We start from the raw sequence: 20619 nt of genomic DNA, 5'->3' as shown, positions 1-20619 counted from the left end.
AAAGCACAATCTAACAGGGTTGTGTAGAATATGTTCAACAAATTTGGGCGTCGTCGAACATAACTTAAATATAAGTTTCAGAAAAGATCCTCCATTCTCTTGTATTCTTTCGTGAAATATCAATGCTGTGGTAATTATCATTTATAGATCTTAAGATTCAGTTATTACGGATTTTTGGGGGTTCATTAATTGTGTTAATTAAACGAAAGGCAGTCAATGCAGTGTGAACTTCCAAATTAATGAACAGGCCTCGTATGGAAATTTTCTAAGAATTCTCTCTCTTCGCAAGCATACACATACGCATATGTCTGAATGTGTGTGTGTGCAACTAACCTCGATCTAATCGCCCAGCGATCCTTTTATGGCAAAGAAGAACGATGAATCGCTTCAGCAAGAGTTATCGTCCCTAAGTTTGGCCATTGCATTAGTTGGTTGCCTCTCAAGTCAAAACCGGGATTTTCCCTTTGGATAAGCAACACAAGAGTTTGGCGAAAACTCAAATCAGTCTATTGAAGAGACTCGGTTAGGTAAGGGTGTACCTCGCACCTGTTGTGGGTCCTGCATGTAGAGTAAGCTTCTAAGTGGGCTCGCACCCAGCCCGTCGTCACAAGTATAGTTTTCTGAGTGTCGTTCATAATTCTTTTAGAATTTCGAAATAGGCCTTGCAGCTAAATTTACTCGTTTGTGATTGAAAGTCTTTTGGCGGCCGAACAAAGAAAGAAAACGCTAGTGAGTCAATTTTAAGACGAATCAGTTGTTAAAGAATTTCAGCATAAGCAACGTTTTAAGGCACATCCAAAAGATAACCTAGTTGTGAGCAGCATAGCTGTTTTATGTTTTCTTTCGTATGACAAACGAACTACTGGATTGGATGTGAAAACCAGGTTTTTGAGAAGAGGATAGCTCAGAAGAGGAAAATGCGGCTAATTTAATCCCCACCCTCCTTGTGAGTGTAGTATTGTTTCGCGAAACGTGAATGTTATATAATTATCTCCTACTCTCATTCCTTGCTGCTAGCGCAAACAACATTTATATTCATATAGTTCATATAGTTCAACAACATATAGTTCAATGCATACATTACTGCAACATATCTGATTTAGCACTATCATCTGAAAATAATCATGTAAGACGTTCCGCAACTTGACAAATGTCAAAATCTGTCAGACTACCACCAATTGGTGTAAGAAATTCTCAAGCAATGGACCAGATAATAGTAAAATATTAATCATATATCGCGTATAGGAATTAACACTTAGACTAATTCATACCAAACCTAAATTACACATAAATCTATTGGTTCCTCGAGGTAGAAGTTGGGCCTTGGATTACAGCTGCGAAGCAAATGTCTGTTTCTTTCGCTAATCCCTATACACAAATGTTTGTTTCTTTCGCTAAGATTAAAGGATTGTTTGTGATGAAGGTTATAAAACAATTTGTTTACCAGATGTCTTCATCAAGTTGTTTGTTAAAAACACATAGTCCAATAGTGATTCACCACAGCAACACATTATCCCAATCAGTTTCATAAATTGTTCAATATTATAAGAAAATTATCCAATTAATGACTTAGTATACTACTCACCTGAATCGAAACTTAAGAACTTCTTTGCCTTTGTAGTTCCTTTACATGAAACGGAAGATGCATGAAGGGATATTTTCCTTTCGAGGCAACTGTTAACGACATCCCAGCAGTGTGAAAAATAAACGAGCAGGAATTAATCGAGTAGAAGGGGTAAATAAACAAGAGAAAAATAGTATTTCGTAATGACAACTGTTAGTAGTAATTTCTATTACGCAAAGTATTTGATTCGATGATTTACACCAAGCACAAAATGTTCTAATTTCAAGTTTGTTCCTCTCAGAAATATATTTTGCACATTGACCGATTTGTAACAGATGAGAGTAGGTATATCTGCACTTCTGCGAAGACATCGACCATACACAAAGTAAAGTTGAAGGTGTGGATTCGAAAAGAGCCTGTCATTTGTTTTTAATTTTGGGATGTTGGTTCTATTAAGTTCCATTTCATCATCTCCGTATATTTAACTGGATTTCACGCAAACACTCGATAAATCAAATTAATTGTAGGCAAAAGAAAACAGTATTGTTTCCCAAGATGTCCTTAGTCAACAGTATTCTCTGAAGATATTTTCTGATTGATACATAAAAACCCTTATATAATTCTTGCTATAGATGATAATTTCACGAAAAGTAGTCAAATACAATTTTCTTTTATGTAGATTACTTTTCTTTTACAGAAATAGAATGATGGAAACACATACAAATATCGCCTCCTGAAAAACTGACTTTTTTTTACAGGCTCTTTTGTAATCATCTTTTAATTATTGGAAGTGTGCATACTCGCAAATCATTAGACGAAGCATTTGTTTAAAAGCAATAATCATATTAAGTACAGAACCCGATATGAACATTAAATTATACCTGCGCTGACAATTTTCAGTAGAACACTCCAACATTAAGGAAGCTGTATGATGCAATCTTATCATACAGATATAACATATGCTGTTGCACTTTTCACGTTGCATAGAAATGTACCATTGAACTGACGAGCTGATTATACTATTCCGATACACGTGACAAAGATGTAGTCAAGAATTAAGTAAACACGTTCTTGAGATATCAACGGTAAAAATCGGAAGAAACTGCTAAAACTTCAAGGTGGTCGTGCCTTTTATTAAAATTTATTACATGTACATATGAAATACCTTACATCACAGGCTAATAATCAACCACCGTACCTGTATGTAGTTTTAATGATATAATTCCAGGAAATCACTAATCCAGTATACTTTATGGCATTCTATTGAACCGAATATCGCCCAGAGTCATCTAACACATTCAGGTTAAATATATTATATTAATTCTAAATTTTCTGATTCATTTACACTGATTATTTCAAACAACTCTAGAGTAAAAAAAGGTTTCTTGAAGCATTGAATACTTACAATAAGAACCACATTTTTAAAATGTACTAAATTTTGAAGACTCCTGAGACTCGCGTTTCTTTTTCCATCCTCCGTCTAGCCCGTGGAGAGGGCTATAATTGAAATTATAAGAAATAATTTTAGGTTAATAAGAATGTAAGTGCAAATTATGTAGTTCCGTTAATTTTCTAAAGTTATTATTTCAAAGGCAGTAATTGTTATTATGTGCCTTTAAGTTTTGCTTCATTACAGATTTCATGGTTTTAGTAACCAACGTCACCTAGTTTTTGACTTCGGTTAGCTCTATTGTGCAGCTAATACAAACTGAATTCTTAAACATTGGACAAATTTTCAGAAAAGATTTAGTATGAATACGTCACGACTATGTTGCTAAAGACCGTAGCATCGACGTATGTTTACTGGATTGTTGAATAGCTATCGTTGTTGTTGCAGTTGTTGCGCAAAGAAATAACACAATAACTGTTTATTATTTTCGTAAATAGCTTTAATGAGTATCAATTTTCCGTATAGAGAATGGAGAGTCAGTCACGAAATGACAAACTGTCTAGTTATAAACATCTATATGTATAGTAATAGAAATTATAAAACTTGAGGCGGAACGTAGGTTATCATACAGTATGATATGCTTCATTTTATAACAATGATCGATTCATTCCCTAATAGCATCCGATATCCATGGGATGTTCTGAACAAGTCCCATTGATGTCACTATGTCGTACGGGATATTGGGACATAGTCAGGATAACCTGAGGATATCCTATCGGGATAATCCCGGCTTTGTCAGTAGAGCGATATCCTGTGGATATCCTGGCAGGATAATCCCGACTTTGTCAGTAGAGCGATATCCTGTGGATATCCTGGCAGGATAATCCCGCGGTTGTTGATATTATTATTATTATTATTATTATTATTATTATTATTATTATTATTATTATTATTATTATTATTATTATTATTATTATTATTATTATTATTATTATAAAATACTTCTTCAAAGAGTAAATACAGTAATTATATAATACTTTTCTATTATATTATTATTATTGTTGTTGTTTATTAAATAATAATATAATAATAGAAAAGTATTATATAATTACTTGGTCCATCGTATTGTATAATTCTGCAATATCGAAGTAATAATGTTCAGATAATTAATAATGATAATAAAGTTCAATCACTATATAATAATTTCATACTATGTTTGAAGAAACTTCCAGCGCGGCGCGATCGTTAACTGTTTCAGCAGACGACCGCCAAACGTAAAGCAGTTGTTTCCATGATGCACTGCGCAAGGCGGGCGCGGGCGGTGATGGAAGTGAGTCAGTGTAGTAAATGTTTTGGTCGCTTGTAACCAATTAAAATCGGCTGAAGAATATAGGTTAAGTAATTTTAGTTTATTCAATACGTATTGTTGCAAATAGTTTAATACACATCAAGTGTAAATGTGCAATAATTTCATTGCTTAGCGTGTATTTTCACGGGCAGTTCCGAGAAACAACAGAAGTTGCTGATGCAAATAAGCGAAGCAAAATTGAGGTATTTGATGTGATAGTTTATGCAACATAGCTCGATTCAAGGCTAGATAATATAACTTGCAGTGATTTTTAAAGATTTATGCAGTTCAATCCTCCCGAAAGAATCGAATACGTCAGAGAGAGAGAAAAAAAGTAGTTTTTGATACCGTAAACTGTGATTTCTGACTAGGTTAGTTAAAGTTATGTCTGTTTACTGTAGCTATAAAAAAAAAAAAAAAAAAAAATGTTACTTGTAATGCGACAAATGGGATGTAGGCCCTTTTGTGTACTACTTTAAAGAAAATACACAGTGATATGATATGTTCCTATCTGTAACAGTTCAATGAACAGCAAGAAGCGGGCTGTGGGAGCAGCAGTAAAAACATATTAATGCCGGTCAGTGAAAATTATTGGTTTAGAAATAGTACATTATACTTTCGTGACAATTTTGTTCTTTGTAATAATTTGCCGACTGGCAAGATTTTAGAATGTGCAGACCACTGCACATGTTGATAATGTTAATAATCGTGCAATGGTAATAATGTTAGCATATTTTTACGCCCAAGGGCCAAAATGTTACTAAAATTATTTCTGAAACATGGTATCGGCACTACTTTATTAGCAGATGGCTCTACCAAATTTATCGACATTTTTTTTTTTTTTTTTTTTGGGAAAAATTTCGTGCTGTTAGACTATATTACGTTCTGTTTGCTTCTGCAATACGATTCTTTTGGTGGGTTAGGTTGGGTAGGTTAGATTAAGATTCTGCTAATAATTACGGTCCTTGTGCCGTTACGGGGGTCCAAAACTAGCAGAAAAACAGTATGATCCACCGGAAGGAAGAGTTGATGGTGATGTAAGGTGAACTGAAAAAAAACAGTACCACCAGAGCACCAGAGGTGATCGCTCTACCACTGAGCCACCGTGCCCCTCCCCCCGGTCCATTTCGAGCTCTGTTTTTGCGTCAGTGTTTGAATTTCGTCCTTGAAATTGGCCTTAAGGTTTTCCCACTTTTATTAATTTTTGTTTGCAGATAAAGCAAATATCAATGGAGAAAAGAAGGAAACCTGTAAGCCAAGTTACAACTAGGCATAAAAGGCGGATGATTCGAAACTTAGCTGGACAGATGCTGAACAGTGCTCCGAGCGAATACGAAAAACCTAGCTATGAGAAGGAAGAACAGGCTACAGAAGATCTGTCCCTCATGTCTGCAGACTTGACTGAGAAAAGCCTAAACGAAGAAATGATACCTTCGTCGGAAAGTGATGAATAGTGCCAGTGTGTCACCGCTCTATGAATATTCAGAATGTAAAGATAAATCAATGGAGGACGATGCGACTGTCGTTAAATCAGGTGAAAATGACCTCGCCAACCAGTTAGCTCAGTGGGCTTTACGAAGAAACATATGCCACGACGCTGTTGGCGATCTATTAAAATTTTTAAGAAACCATCCGTGTCATTCATATCTTCCAATGGATCCGCGAACTTTATTAAGTACGCCTTCTGTCTCTTCATTAGTTGAAATGCCACCCGGAAAATACATTCATTTTGGTTTAAGGAATGCATTGGGTATGCTTACGTCGAATGATGAAACTTTTGTAGAGCAAGCTGAAATTAACTTAGTGGTTGCCATTGATGGACTTCCTTTGTCCAGATCTTCTCAGAGCTCTTTTTGGCCTATTCTGTGTTCCACAACTACTTCAACATGTGTTGCAATAGTGGGGCTCTACCATGGTGAAAATAAACCTTCCAACAGCAATGAATACCTAAGAGCTTTCATAACAGAAACGAAAGACCTTATAAATAGTGGATATGAGATTAATGGCAAAACTTTGCCAGTACGATTAAGTGCCCTTACCTGTGATGCACCGGCAAAATCTTACATTCTGTGCATAAAAGGACACACAGGGTATTCAAGCTGTACTAAATGCTTGGTGGATGGTGAATTTGTCAATGGTAGAGTGTGTTTCCTTGATAGTGATGCGCCTAAACGATGTAATAAAGATTTTAGAAAGCATACATATGAAGATTACCATACAGGAATCTCAATTATGGAAGAAATTCCAGACTTTGATATGGTAAAGCATGTGCCCTTAGATTACATGCATTTAGTATGCTTAGGTGTTATGCGCAAAATTATTTTCTTATGGTTGGATGGTCCGTTACAAGTACGATTACGTCACGCTGAATGCGAGAAGTTATCATCAAATCTCATTTCTTTGGATAAATACGTTCCAGAAGAGTTCGCTAGAAAGCCGAGATCATTGTGGTTCGTGCGCCAGTGGAAGGCCACCGAGTTTAGACAGTTCTTGCTGTATACTGGTGTTGTGTGCTTGAAAGGAGTAGTTCGGGAGGATATATATTTTCTGATTCTTCATGTTGCGATGACCATAATGGTTAGCAAAACGCACGTACTTACACATTGCAAGTATGCATCCGAATTGTTACGTGCTTTTGTAAAAAATTTTCCTGCTTTGTACGGAAGGGAACATGTGACGCATAACATACATGGACTTCTACACCTTGGTGACGATGCTTTGCAATTTGGTAATCTTGATACGTTCAGTGCTTTCAAGTTCGAAAATTTTATGCAAACATTAAAGAAGTTAGTTCGCAAGGCAGATAAACCACTACAGCAAGTTCATCGAAGATACACAGAATTATTTGCTTTAGAAAAGACGAATCAAAACACTTTAGTATGTGAAAATCGTAAAACCAGCCTTTCCGCACCAAAGAAGCAATCTGCTCGTGAATCTTTTTCAGTTTTTCCAGGACAATTGAAAGCAACACAACCGAATAACGTATGCATTACTCGTTCAGGTGAAATTGTGCAAGTTCATGATATACAAGTTGGTTCTTCTGTGAGAATACTTGGGAGAAAATACATGGATCAGAGAGATTTATATGATGTGCCATGTAAGTCTTCCATGTTTGGGATTGTAGTTGTCACTTCGTTATCATCCGATGTAATCTCTCTCACATGTGACGATATAAAAGCAAAATGCATCAAGATTCCAATTGACGAAAAATCTTGGGTTGTTTTTCCATTATTACATTCTTTAACCTGCTGAAAATATAATGGCTTTTTCGTGAAATATTCAGTTCACCTTGAAATGATTGGAGGTAGTTGGGCTATCAAAACCAAGTTGCACTACTGTGTTTGCTATGAAATATATGATTAAATCTTGTAAACATTTCTTAGGTTAGGTTAGAGCTGAAATGGTTTCAACTGATTCGTTAACAGTTTTCTGCGAGAAGCAAACTGAACTCATAAACAAAAGTTGCTGATACGTTCAGCTGTACAGTTATGGGGGAAAAAATCATGATATTTTTGCATGCTTAAACTCTTTATACATCTGTGTTATTCGTTTTTACCTGTTATAGAATTCCATACCGTCAGTGCAAAATGTCTGAAGAAAAGATTCCAGAGGCACAGTATTATGTTGTTGAATTCTCCGACGGGATACAACTAGTGCCGGTTAATTGGTTACTAGATGGGAAAAGAAAATGCTATTGGCCAAACTACAGCAGTTTTACAAAATACTATAAGGCAGTAGAGGAGAAATTAGAACCAAAGGAAGACTGGAGTATCCATAGGGTTTATGAAATTATTGGTCAATCATGTGAGTGTTTTAATATTTTCTTCCACTTTCTTAATTATATAGACTTCCATTTTTTTTAATGGATTTTTTTAAATTTGAATTTATTGAAACTGAAAAGAAAAAATGTCAGACATACAATTTTACAATAATATCTGTCACAAACAAAAGTATGATTTTTTATATTATTGTAGATATTAAGGGTCTTTCATACAGCAAAATTAAACTATACTAATTTTCAGCGGCGTAGCGAGCATTACAAGATTGGGGGGGGATGAAACTTGAATTGCCAAGTCTTGATTTTAAAAATGCCAAGTTTTGATATATATATATATATATATATATATATATATATATATATATCAAGTGTTTCGAAAATCTTAGTCTCACTTTTACCAACCCTGCGGAAAACTTCACAGCAACCTTATTTTCATATTCGCCCCATTCCGTGCCCCATCTGAGATACGAATACGAACAGCCCCCTGTTCCGAGTAAAATTTCACACCTCAACTCAGAATCACTATCATCTCCCACGATGCACAACTGTTAATTTGACAACTTATGGCTAGTTTTGATAGTCTGCACCAGTCAGTCCTCACCAGAAATGCGGAGAGTTTTTTTCTCTTCTGTCCTCCAGTCTCCTCCCACTTCGATTTCATAATTTCGCACTCTGATGAAAATTATTAAATACCGGCAAGAAAAATACTAATATATAACCTCCCTTTTAGGCGCCCCTCCAACCACAAGCCCGGGGCACGTGCCTCGCTTGCTCCCCCATGAGCTACATAAGTAACATACAATGATTACGTAATGCTTTGACTTATAAATACTATAAAGAAAGGAAGAATTGCAATTTTTGTTTTACTTTCCGAAAGAACCAACTACGTGATTAAAAATAAAGTAGGAAAGCCAACACATTTATATGAAAATGAAGTGAAACACACACCGGTCTATGCTTTCACCCAGCAGACGTATTGTTTGGCCCCCCAAAATGTGACTTTTGGAATCATGCACTTAGGTTCATAGCGGAAGAGACAGAACGACTTGACTCATCCATTGTAGCTTTCGTCCATCGAACATTTCCAGAAACCTACTATGCCCCCCTGTGCCGTGGGATGGAAAATCAGCAGCCGGGGCGAGAGTATACGACGGCGTCCTCGTACATATGAGTTAGGGCGACAGATCATCCGCAAAGCGCCACCATGGTTGGCGCGAAGCGTAATAAAATTTTCCAAAATAAACCCTGCTTTTCCTTGATTTTGAACACCTTTTATTACTTTTTCCTTCCATTTTATATATGTGCACATATATTTTCCTAACATGAGTAACATTATAGGACCATTTCCTAAAGCAGAAAGAGGATTTAAGTACATACTAATTGTATTCCAAATAATTTTTCCTGTCTCTCTTTTTCTTTCATTCTCTTTTTTCATTTTACTCAACAATTTTGCGCCCCCTTTCTTCGGAGCCCGGAGCTATCGCCCCCCGTTATGCAAGGCACTGATGATAGCATTTCCAAAACACACTTTTGTTCAGTTCTCCCTACTCGAAAAGCCCTGTAAATAGAAAGTCTTACTGCAAAACAGAACTGAAATAAGCTATTCTTGTCCTCTATATTATTATGATCACCTTTTGTTTCAAAGCGAAAGGTTTATTCACACACAAAGCATACACGGTTACACAATACAAAATATATTCACTCTCGTATCAAAATATACTTCCCTTTGACACTTTACAATTAGAAAGAAACTCTTAAATTTGTCAAATTCACATACTATACATAGTAAAAGGTTTATACTAATAAACCTGCCATGTTTTCTTCATGGGAATACGGGACATCTTAGATCCCCTTCCCCCAAAAAACTTTCCAACAAAATCCAATAAACTGTACCTCTGGTTATGAATAACAGTATAATAGGCCGCGGTGGCTCAGTGGAATGGCGTTCATTTCTGGTGCATGGGGTCCTTGGTTCGATCCCAGCTCACTTCCAGTGAGCTTTGTAGTGGAAAAACACCGTGTGCGTCTCGGGGTCCTCCCGTTTCCTCCCACTGTCTTCATTTCATTAATTTCTCATCATCACCATCTCCTTTAGCCTAGCCGATATTTATTTTTTTCAACAATATAATAGGCGGAAGTTCCCTAAGCTGCAGCCACTTTTCTCTCGTCGTTCCCTGCAATTAACTTTACGGACTGAAGATGTTTACAATCCAACTACTATAAAAAAAAAAGCCTTAAAAACTTAAGATAATGTCTTATAAAAATGCTTTACAGAAAAACAATATGCAAACGATTCAAATCAGTGATACAATCTACATTCAATATTCTTCGCGCGTTTAGCAATATTTATTTACATGGTAGTATTTGCCAAAATTACGTTTGTCAGTTTAATCTGATGAAAAGTTGATTTTTCTCCTTGTGGTGTGTATAATTGTCAGGACCAGATTTACATATTTCTAAGCCCTGGACCAAGCACAATTCTGTGCCCATAGCATCTCAAAGATATTATAATTCTTGTTACTTTATTTAATGTCTCTCTGAAGAAAAAGTCACTCATCTTTCCTGTGCTTGTACATGTAGAAACACTCAAAGCCATCTTACCTTTTTTTTTATGTTGGAGAGTGTCCGAGTTTCCACCAGGTACAATGGAAAAAGCATTGTTGCGAATTTCTCTCGCTATCAAGTCGGACAGGGTATTGTGATAACTTGATCAAAACTGTTACATGCTACACTTTATCGTTCATTCACATTATCCCAACCACTTCATTACTTTTCGAATAAGCTTATATTGATAGGAGAAATGGGATTGAATTAAAATATGGGACATTTGTCTGTCCCGAATAAATTTATTGAGAAGCGGTATTCTCGGGACCAAATTCGGGACTGTCCCGTTTTTTACGGGACAAATGGTAGGCTTAGTACTAACCAGTCACTGCCTAGTTCTTGTTTTATTAATATCAATTCTTCCAGTCACTACCTGTTGCCTTGTATACGCTCTTTTATCAAATGCTTTTGCGTCAATTCTCTACTTGCCACCGAAACGCCTCTTCTGTCTGTCTTTGCATGCCAACTCTATTCTGCTTTTGTCAGTGGTACAATTTCCGATTTTCATTAAAGATTCTTCAAAATGTTTACGAATATCAAATGAAGAAAAGTGAAGTGTAATCATTTGCAACAAGTAAAGAAGCTATAAACGAATAAATCAATTTATTTCAAGATAGGTAACTACACAAAATTTATGCCAAGTCTATAAAAGAACTGATAATGTTTTACAGCAACTGGCTACCTAAGAAAATGTTAAACCGAATAAGTCAATTGAACAAAACGGCATTCTTCAAATTGCCAACTATGTATTTTAATTTGCCAACTTGTCAAGCGATTGGTAACTTTGGGGGGGGGAGGCTCCCCCCTTTACCCCCCCTTAACGACGCCCCTGCTAATTTTACAGTATTTCTTTAATATTCTCAAAATCGATAAAAAATAACTTGAAAAATGGAAATGTAGTACAATAGTCAATATTATTGTGCATGTCATACCGTTATCACGACTCATCTATCTCGTTTTGCTGTGCAGTTATTAATAGATGCGGCATGGATTTGTGAGATACACCTATAAGCTGCAAAGGGACGGCTAGATGATTCGTAAAAAGCTAGGTGCTAGGTGATTCGTAAAAATGCAAAGTAATATTGTCTAGCGCACTGGGTTTACACTGTTCAATTTCTTTATCTGTTTTGAAGATGTTACAGAAAAACTGTAAAATTAGTATAGTTTAATTTTGGTGAATGGAAGATCCTTGGTAATCGTAATAAAAATGAGACTGTAAACTAAGCTGTGTTTGCAATAATTGAGCGTGCTTGGTGAGAGTAATAGTAAATTCCAAGATGATATATTTGCTGTCAAAAACCTATCACTTGTGGATCAATTCCTCGCTATGACATTCTTGCATTTTTGCATTCTTACATTGAAAAACACCCATGTAATAACCTGTTAACAAAGTTTATCCATACAGATGTAATACTTTATTTTACTCACTTAGAGCGAACGCTCTGACCATGACGCTACGGGGGAAACTATCAAAATTTTATTGTAACATTTTATTTAGATAAAATACGGCGCCTTATAATGAAGCAAGGTAACACCAACGTAAATTACAGAAAGTAGAGACAAAGAATATTTTACTTACAATTTGGTCTGTCCTAAGTGGCGGATAGTTTCTATTAACATGGTTTAAATCTATTTATTGCTTTACTTATTCAACTGCATCAGTGATATACTGATCATTGGATATTTGTGACATCGTATACGAAACTTATTTTCTAAAAAAAAAAATCAAGAACGTAATACCGATTGGTTTAAACTTTTGCTTGTCTCGCCTGGAGTTCATGATTAAAAGCATGATGCACTTCGGTTCAACGTCCAGGAATGTGGATATTTCAATTTTTGGTTGTTTGAAGGTTACGGTTTTCATTCACGGTGCCTCGGGGCTCTTTGAATTTTCATAATAATGAGGCGTTGAATGTTACCAAACTAATTTTTTTAAAAATAATCATAGCAATGGTTACATAGTGGTCATTAAAAAAAAAAAAAAAAAAAAAAAAGCTTCTGGCTGCTTGTTGAGCTGAAGCGGTAGTAGCTCCTACGATTGGCATCTACACTCGTTTTTGTGATGATTTGCCGCGAAAACTACTGAACCAATCAATATTTTTGCTACTATGAAACTTTATATGAAGATTTGTCAGAAATAAATGTCTCCTTTTCTGTATACACATATGTATACAAAGTGCATGTTAAAAATGGATCTGAGGGAAACATGTACGAAAGCAGAATTTTGACGATAACAGATTTCAGTTTCGTAAGCAAAATTCTCGGGGGCCGCAACATAGTGCCCCTAGAGGCAAAAGTCGGGCACAGTGGACCTAATGGGTAAAAAGTGCAACTGAAGGTAGAAATGGATAAAAATAAAAGGTGGGTTCAAAAATGGGTTTTAATTCTGTAAAGGTGCCCCCCTACTTCCCGTCATTATGGCCCTGGGGTCAACTTAAAAACATTAAATGGAAAAAATTGAAACCTCTATAAGAAGTACTATTTTTCGAATCTATAGCAGAAATCAGTGAGTTGCTGGAGCGAAGTCCCAAGTGGTCTAAGCGACAGTCTGGGAATAAAGCCAAACAGGTGAAAACACGCTGAGTCAGTTCAAAATTATCTTGCATTCGCTTCGGCTCAACTCGAAGCAATTCTGACATTGTAAATAATTTTACTGACGAACATGATTAGAAGCGATATTAGTACTCTCTAATTTGTTTCAATATTCATTCTAGATTCTTACGAGCGTGGGATGGAGAAATTAGAACTCGCGAGAGACCAGACCGAAGTTGATACTGGTAATGAAGAATCTTTTGAGATACAGAAAAAGAAACGTCGCATACGAGCTAGAAAACAGCAATCATCATCTTCGGACGAAGATATTGCCCTTAGTGAAGCGATTAAGCAAAGTGTTTCTACAATAAAGAAGACTTTGCCACCGGTACCGAATCTCTTTTCTAAAAAGGTCGTGACGAGCACCAATGTGGATGATCCTGGAATGGCAAAAACTCCTAAGCGGAGCCCAGTCACCTCAGATGAGAGTACTGCTGTCCAAGAACACGAAGGTTAGTTCCAGTAATATATAAAATTAGATCTTAAATTCAATTCGTTTGTAAATTGCCATTTATAGTTTTTATAATACTTAATATGCTTTTACAGTAAAACTGTTTCTAACGCACGAAATATCAATAGTAACCTTTATTTTCAACCAGTTATCAACAATTCTATGACAAGAGTCCCTCCATACGGTATATTCCTTTTTATTTGTAGTGGGTGGGGTAACATACGGACAATTAGTCAAAATATTTTCTTCCTCAGGGTAATTCTAGGAATGTGAAATGATATTAATTCTATGCTACTGATGATGATGTGGTGTTCTGCCCGAAGACAGGTCTGACCCAAAGGTTCGTGGGTAAGGTGAATCCATATGGTGATTTGCCATTGCGTTCCATGGGATATTGACGTCCTAAGGACAGGAACTACAGTTGAACGAGGGATCCGAACCTTTTGTTCCCAACCTGGAATTGAGCCCGGGACCCCTTGATTACAAGGCGAGCTTATCCACTGGAGACATTTGTGCTATGCTATACTTTAGAAATGCTAATGCTACTAAACATTTATGCTTTACTTCAAATATAGATTTCTTTAAGGAAAATATATGTTAGGTTCCTTGTATTTCTAGAAAAGTAGTCACACTTAAAGAGGTTGTTATGCTGTCTTTATATATATATATATAAAACAAAAAAGCGACGTAAATATTACATTAGGATTTGGAACTTATGTTAAGATAGGATTAACCCAGGGTCAATCGCGCTACTTGGAGTAATAGATTTTTCTGATGTACATTTTTTTCTTTTATATGCTTCAAGACTTTGTAACAATAAAACGTACCTTTTCTCATTAGTTCATTAATGTTTCCTAAATATCATGTTATTGTTTTCTTGGGCTCTATATTTCGCTGTTACTGAACGATGAAGCAACAAAATATTCGGTTGAAATTCCAAGTTCCATGCAAGTCGGCGTGAAACTGGGTAAGGTTACTTAGTGAGGGAAATCTTTTCAGATTCGATATTGTTTTCCATATGATGTATATGTACTTCATACATTATCTTGCACTCTACTGGCTAGCTGTAATTTTTTTATTTGAAGTGTATTGCATGTAAAAGTAATTTTCATTACCAACTAGTAAGAATTTACTGTATTTTTCTTTTTGCTAGGGTGCACTGGATTTCACCAGCAGATGTTGCGAACAATGGCTAGTATCAAATACACTATAAACGATATGTGTCAATCTTTGGCCAGGATTGAGAACAAAATAGACGAAAAGAAAGAGACTGTTGAATTGGATGTACAGGAAGCCTCGATTTTGGCCAGTTACTTCCCCATAACTTCTGTTGAACAAATGGATGCCATAGAATCCAAACTACAGGATAAAGATTACAGAATAAAGCTAGTAAGTTCTTTAAAATACTCCTTTTGTAACAGAGCATCAAGAGACAGGTATATTTCTCTCTAGGTAGAACGGCACAGGACCGTTTGATGGGGTGCAGTTTTTTTTTTTTTTTAAAGCAGTTTCTACAGTTCCTACATCAGTTACTACAAATAAAATAAGATATTTTCACTTAGATGCCGGGCCCACCTCTGCATCTCTGGTTGTTGAACCCCGACATTCAATTTGTAAACGAATATTAACTATTCCAGAAATTAATCTTAATGATGCAATGAGAGACCACGTTGGAAAATATGATTGACGTGCTACTAATCCATAGAACCGCAGAGAACTCTTTTCTGCCCTCTTGGTTTTCATGCACGTTTCACTCTTCTGTACTTTTTCATTTGTAAAAGTAATAATATTTGAGGCAGAAGCGGAATAAAATCACAACGGGGGAGGGCTTCCCCGATACCCCCACCCCAAAATTACAAAAACTATGATGAAAATTAAAACGACCTAAAATAATAAAGAAAAACAGAAATAACTACGCTTTTCCGTTGGTAAAACTTACAATATAATGGGGAAGGGGGCACCCTCTCTATCAGAATTAAAAGGAACGAAGTACACAAATACGGAATTGAACCCACATCTCCCACAACAAAGGTCTCATTTGCGCCAAGCAGGTTCTTTATATTTACCTTGTGAAACAGAGAAAATCGTACAAACTATCCGCGGATATCGAACCAACCACCTTCCGAATACAAACAAGCCTAATCTGCACCGATGATGACTGCCCCGGACAACGAACCAATATTCTTCCGAATGTAAAACTCGGACACTAATTAAATTACTTTCTACTGTCCAATTAAAAATAAAAGTGTACCGTTTACAAATCTCACAAACCGCTGTTTTTTTTTTTAATTCGTTTTTATCATGTGAGGGGAACGCGAAGACCCATTATTGCTTGCTTCCTTGCTCCAATTGTTTTAAAATACCCGCCTGTAACTGCCATATAGGATTCAAGAGCAATCTTACGTAGAAGTACGTAAACAATTTAACAAAGGCAATTACATCGAGATTTTTTGTGACGTAAGTGTATGCCTAGACATCACTTCACCAGAATGCATTGATGATAGACAATACACGATCATGTTTCGTCTGAATGTAAAAGGCAAAATTTCGTTGTTTTGTGCGCAGACTTTTTCCAAAGAGTGAAATTTTGATCGGTTAATGGATTTCCAGTTATTACCTTTATCGGAATTTATTTAACTGGTCACTACACACAAGGCAACTTTCGAGGGAACTGACTCTCCAAGATTGAGTTGTCTTATTGATATCGTGGGGAAATCAACCTATTTATAAGAGAATTCAGTCCTTCAGAGTCATTTCCCTTGAAACTTATCCTCTGAGTGGTGGGTTGAGAGGAGAGCCAGTGTTCTAGAACCTTTCACAACTAAGGTATTGTAAATACCAATTTTTTGACCCAAATTTTGTTTCGATTGTTTCATAATTCAGTAAATTTCAGGGAATAAAAGTCTGGGAATTTTGTCTGATATAGTAGACACTCTGATAAACGTTGGCGTTACAGACCCTTGCGGTCCTGAGTTTTTCCAATGCTATCTTCTAGTGATCACTTGATCTACGTCCACTTGATCTGCGTCCACTTGAATAACGGGCCTGTGATCAGCAGTGCTTCCTCATCTTGCTCACCAACAGGCTTAGCCGGCAACTTTCTAGATCATCTCTTTATTTAGGCCTACTTGGCTACCCAAATTTTGTGAAGACTCCAGAGAAATAGGGTACTTTGAGCGGGAATCGAACTTGGGACCAGTTGTACATGAATCCCACGCTTTATTACTAGTCTTTGCAGCCCTCTGAACTAATCCTAATACATAATAAAAATATATATGAGAAGTAGGTAATAAAAAAGCAGTAGTCCATTAGGCTACAGTTTTGTGAGAACGTCGTGAAACATAGTTTAATAGTGCAGGCTTAATAAGATCTGCTGTTGGATCTAAACTCTCGATCGTTTTGTCTTCAAGTTGTTTTAAATCTTGTAAAAAGAATAGCTTCAGACATAGTAAACACTTCGTGTTCACATCATTGTCATGTGTTTTGGGGACAGACTTTTACAAGGCACAAAAGTACTAGTACCATTTCTCTGCTGGTTTCCGATACTAAATTTTTACAGTACCGGTATTATTATTTTTCATTTTATACTAATCTATTTATTGTCTTTGTGATAGTTTCCTTGTTGGGAATATAAGGTTCGGTACATCCCGTGTAAGACATACTGTGTTACTTACAGGTGAATGAACTGCAAAGGATTGGCGGGCACAATCTCGACTCCATTGTTGTCAACCTTTTGAAGCGTACAATGGACAATGAAGTTGCATCAAGATTCAGTTGGCTTGGAGCCAAAGGGAAGCATGTTTTTCAGAATCTACGTTTGTGTGAAGTAATCATGAGTAAGTACAAAGTATTTATGGTTCATTAATTTTGACGATACCGGCACCTATAGAGGTTCGGTATATTTAAATTCGCAAGTACATCAATTTCTACAATCTATATTGATGGTTCAGTTTAAGATGCCTAAAGTTTGTTACAGTGGGTATCATAGGAATGTTAAAGTAAAAGCAGAGATTTACAAGTAAAAGTAAAATTGCTTATAAGACAGTGGGTCCTAAAACAGAGTCTGCTCATTTTGCTTATGAATGAGATGAGTAAGCTCTCATTCGTGAGCAAACTCTTGAAATAAAAACTGTCAACATTCCTGTGGTCTTGGTCCAATTAACAGAGCTTATTCATAGAGTTTGCTTCACTTCGAGCCAAGACTGACAGTTAAGAAGCCTTCAAAATGTTTATACCGTTTAAATAATGTAATATTTACAAACAAACAAAAAATGATTTGTCAATCACATTAATTGACATCATAAAAGCTTAAGTTGGCTTAAGATGAACAATGGAAGCTAAAGAAGAAATTATGGGAAGTATTGTATGAAGACAAAGCTTAAGGAAAAATGGATACCCAATTTCCATTATATAAAATTAAAATAGCCAATTTTTCTTCTTCTGTTGAATAAAGTCGGAAAATCAAGTGGATTAAAATAATTAAGGAAACTAGCTGAACTAAACAACTGATGTCAAAAAAAAAATATTGCCACTGTTATTTACGCTTAAGAAGGCAACAAACAAATGTAAAGAAAACAGTGATAAAGTAGTGCAGTTCATTGTTTTCACGTCTTAGTCCACTTAGTTATTATGACTTTTTAAATCCGTGTGACTCTCGAACTTCATTCAACAGAAGGGAGGATTATTCCCGAAAGTTAATAATGTATCAATGTTTTATATCCATGCTTTGTATGTCATATATATCTATATTTACGTGCACTTCATGGACAGCAGCAATATTCCTATTTCCTGAACTCCGTTTATGGGAGTAAGATACATACTTAACAATACCTTGGGAAAAAAAAGGAAAAGTGCTCAATGGTATTGTTTCTTAAGAAAAGTTTCATCTGATGACTACGTCCGGATCTCTTAAAAATAACCTGGATAACGAGAGTTAATGTTAAAAAGGAAGTTCAAAAATCTCAAATATTACAAGATCGACAATTGTGTTAAATTCTCATTCTTATTGTAGACAATTATTAGATTTGTACTAAGTACAAAGATGTTCAGGAAAAAGGGTCACAAAGTTTCAGGGCAGAAAGATTGCATCAAAAGAAGGAAAAAGCCGCACTAAACATGTCTTTTGCGCTTCGTTTCGGAGATATGAGCTGCCGACAATGTGGGAAATCGAATTTCATAAACTATTCAACGTACAGAGTGCGGTTTAAGCTTTCGCACTCAGTCATACCTGCTCGATTTGGAAATATATATATATTCCAAAACTCTAATGCGTGCGTAAGGAACTCCTTAAATAAATTCTGTATCGCCTTTCGGAGTAATCCCGTCCGAACGCATTGTACAGATTTGAAACACGCATTTTCTAACTAATGTAGGTATGACTTCAAGTGTAAGCTTTGCACAACACTAATTAGTACCATAACGTTAAATAGTTTCTGAAGTTCAGTTTCCCACGTTTTCGGCAGCTTTTATCTCCGAGACGACGCGCTTCTTTACTAAAAGAACTTTTCTTTTGATCTGCCCTGAAAGTTTGTAACCCCTTTTTCTGAACATGTTTTATATTGTACATAATCATTTACTTAATAGTTTGTTTTTATTATTGCAGGCACTGCGCGGTATCACAAGCATTGCAAGGCATCAACAGATGCAGAGATATCAGATGTAATAAAGAAGTGGCTTCGTCATGCTAAAGAGCGGGCTCTCAGGCAGAACAACAACACTAACAATGATTAGTTATGCAAGAAAAAGTGTAAAATAAAACTAAAAACGCATTGTTTTGATGTTCTGTCTGTGAAATCTGCAGTTAACGGTGATTTTTTTTTTTTTTAAATTGTAGGAACAACAGACAACAGTTTTTCAAGAAATGTGTTTGAGTGATAATAATACCCAAGTTATTTATTCTAAAAGTCGGTCGTCTTCTTCTTACAACTTAGTCACAAACAGATTATGTTGAATCATTTTTTTTTAAACATTCGTCGCTCAAGGCAAAGACATTGGGATAACCTTTTATAAGGTTACATATCCTCTTTTTTATTTTTATGGAAGTGTAGGATTTACATGGATTAAACTTGAATTACAAGACTTTTTATGAGATTCAGTGCGTAGTGGTACTGTGTGTAACTGCTTTTTTGTAAGTTTTGAAACTCACTCAGAATTTTGCATTTTTTTCAACAAATTTGGTAATGGAGGTGTTGAATTGAAAAGGTTGAGAACCAGTCTCTTGGATTCATGTTGCATTTATTTTTATACTGAAAAACCTTTTGTGATGTATGTCATATTTTGTGTTTGTATCATTATTTGCATATGTAAATAATACTATGTGGAAGCAATGACTGTACACAGTAATTTAGCATAGTTTTAGCATTTATTGAAATAAAGAAAATCTACTGTACTTGGTTTTTAGCCTCAATGTAAATTATAAAATTGAAAACAAAATTTTAATCAATTTTTCAATTAATAAGTATTACATACTGTACATATATATATAATTTTCTGATAGTTGATTGTTCCGTTTCTCTTCATTAGTCATCTGTAACTTTGTTGCGCAGCTGATAGGATTCGGTACCGGTGACTGATAGTTCGCAAACTAAAATCCTGTCGACACTAAACTCAAATTTAAAAAAAACGTTCACTATTCTCGCTCAGCCATGGAAATGCATTGGGCGTATGGTTGCAGAGCTGCTTTCGTGGTTTATCACGACATATATTTTGAACCCGCAACTATTTTTATCTTTTGGTATAATATATAATAACACCACATTTCCACGAAGCTGGTATGGTTAAGTCAGTTTTCTTAGAAACTTTTTTCTCTGTTCTGAATTAGTACGTCCACTAGAATGCTACGTCCAAATTAAATATATAAGTATTACAGAAATTACATTGTTTGCACCCTTTG

General features: G+C 35.7%; 2 protein-coding genes across 2 annotated transcripts; both read left to right on the top strand.

The window, feature by feature from the left end:
* The first annotated feature begins 4260 nt into the window (after positions 1-4260).
* LOC145693407 (uncharacterized) lies at positions 4261-20316 on the top strand. Its single transcript, XM_081769375.1, has 6 exons — positions 4261-4673; positions 7868-8106; positions 13399-13728; positions 14881-15116; positions 17404-17563; positions 19330-20316. Exons 2-6 carry the CDS (start codon positions 7890-7892, stop codon positions 19455-19457), a joined length of 1071 nt encoding a protein of 356 aa, XP_081625501.1. The 5' UTR covers positions 4261-4673; positions 7868-7889; the 3' UTR covers positions 19458-20316.
* Positions 4662-7881, top strand: LOC145693406 (uncharacterized). The gene has a single exon (XM_081769374.1). It carries the CDS (start codon positions 5749-5751, stop codon positions 7552-7554), a length of 1806 nt encoding a protein of 601 aa, XP_081625500.1. The 5' UTR covers positions 4662-5748; the 3' UTR covers positions 7555-7881.
* Positions 20317-20619: the final 303 nt, after the last annotated feature.

The sequence above is a fragment of the Thermobia domestica genome, chromosome 8 (genome assembly GCF_964235325.1).
Source record: "Thermobia domestica chromosome 8, izTheDome1.hap1.1, whole genome shotgun sequence".
In the NCBI taxonomy this organism is placed as follows: domain Eukaryota; kingdom Metazoa; phylum Arthropoda; class Insecta; order Zygentoma; family Lepismatidae; genus Thermobia; species Thermobia domestica.
This window is presented reverse-complemented; position numbering and strand designations above follow the sequence as displayed.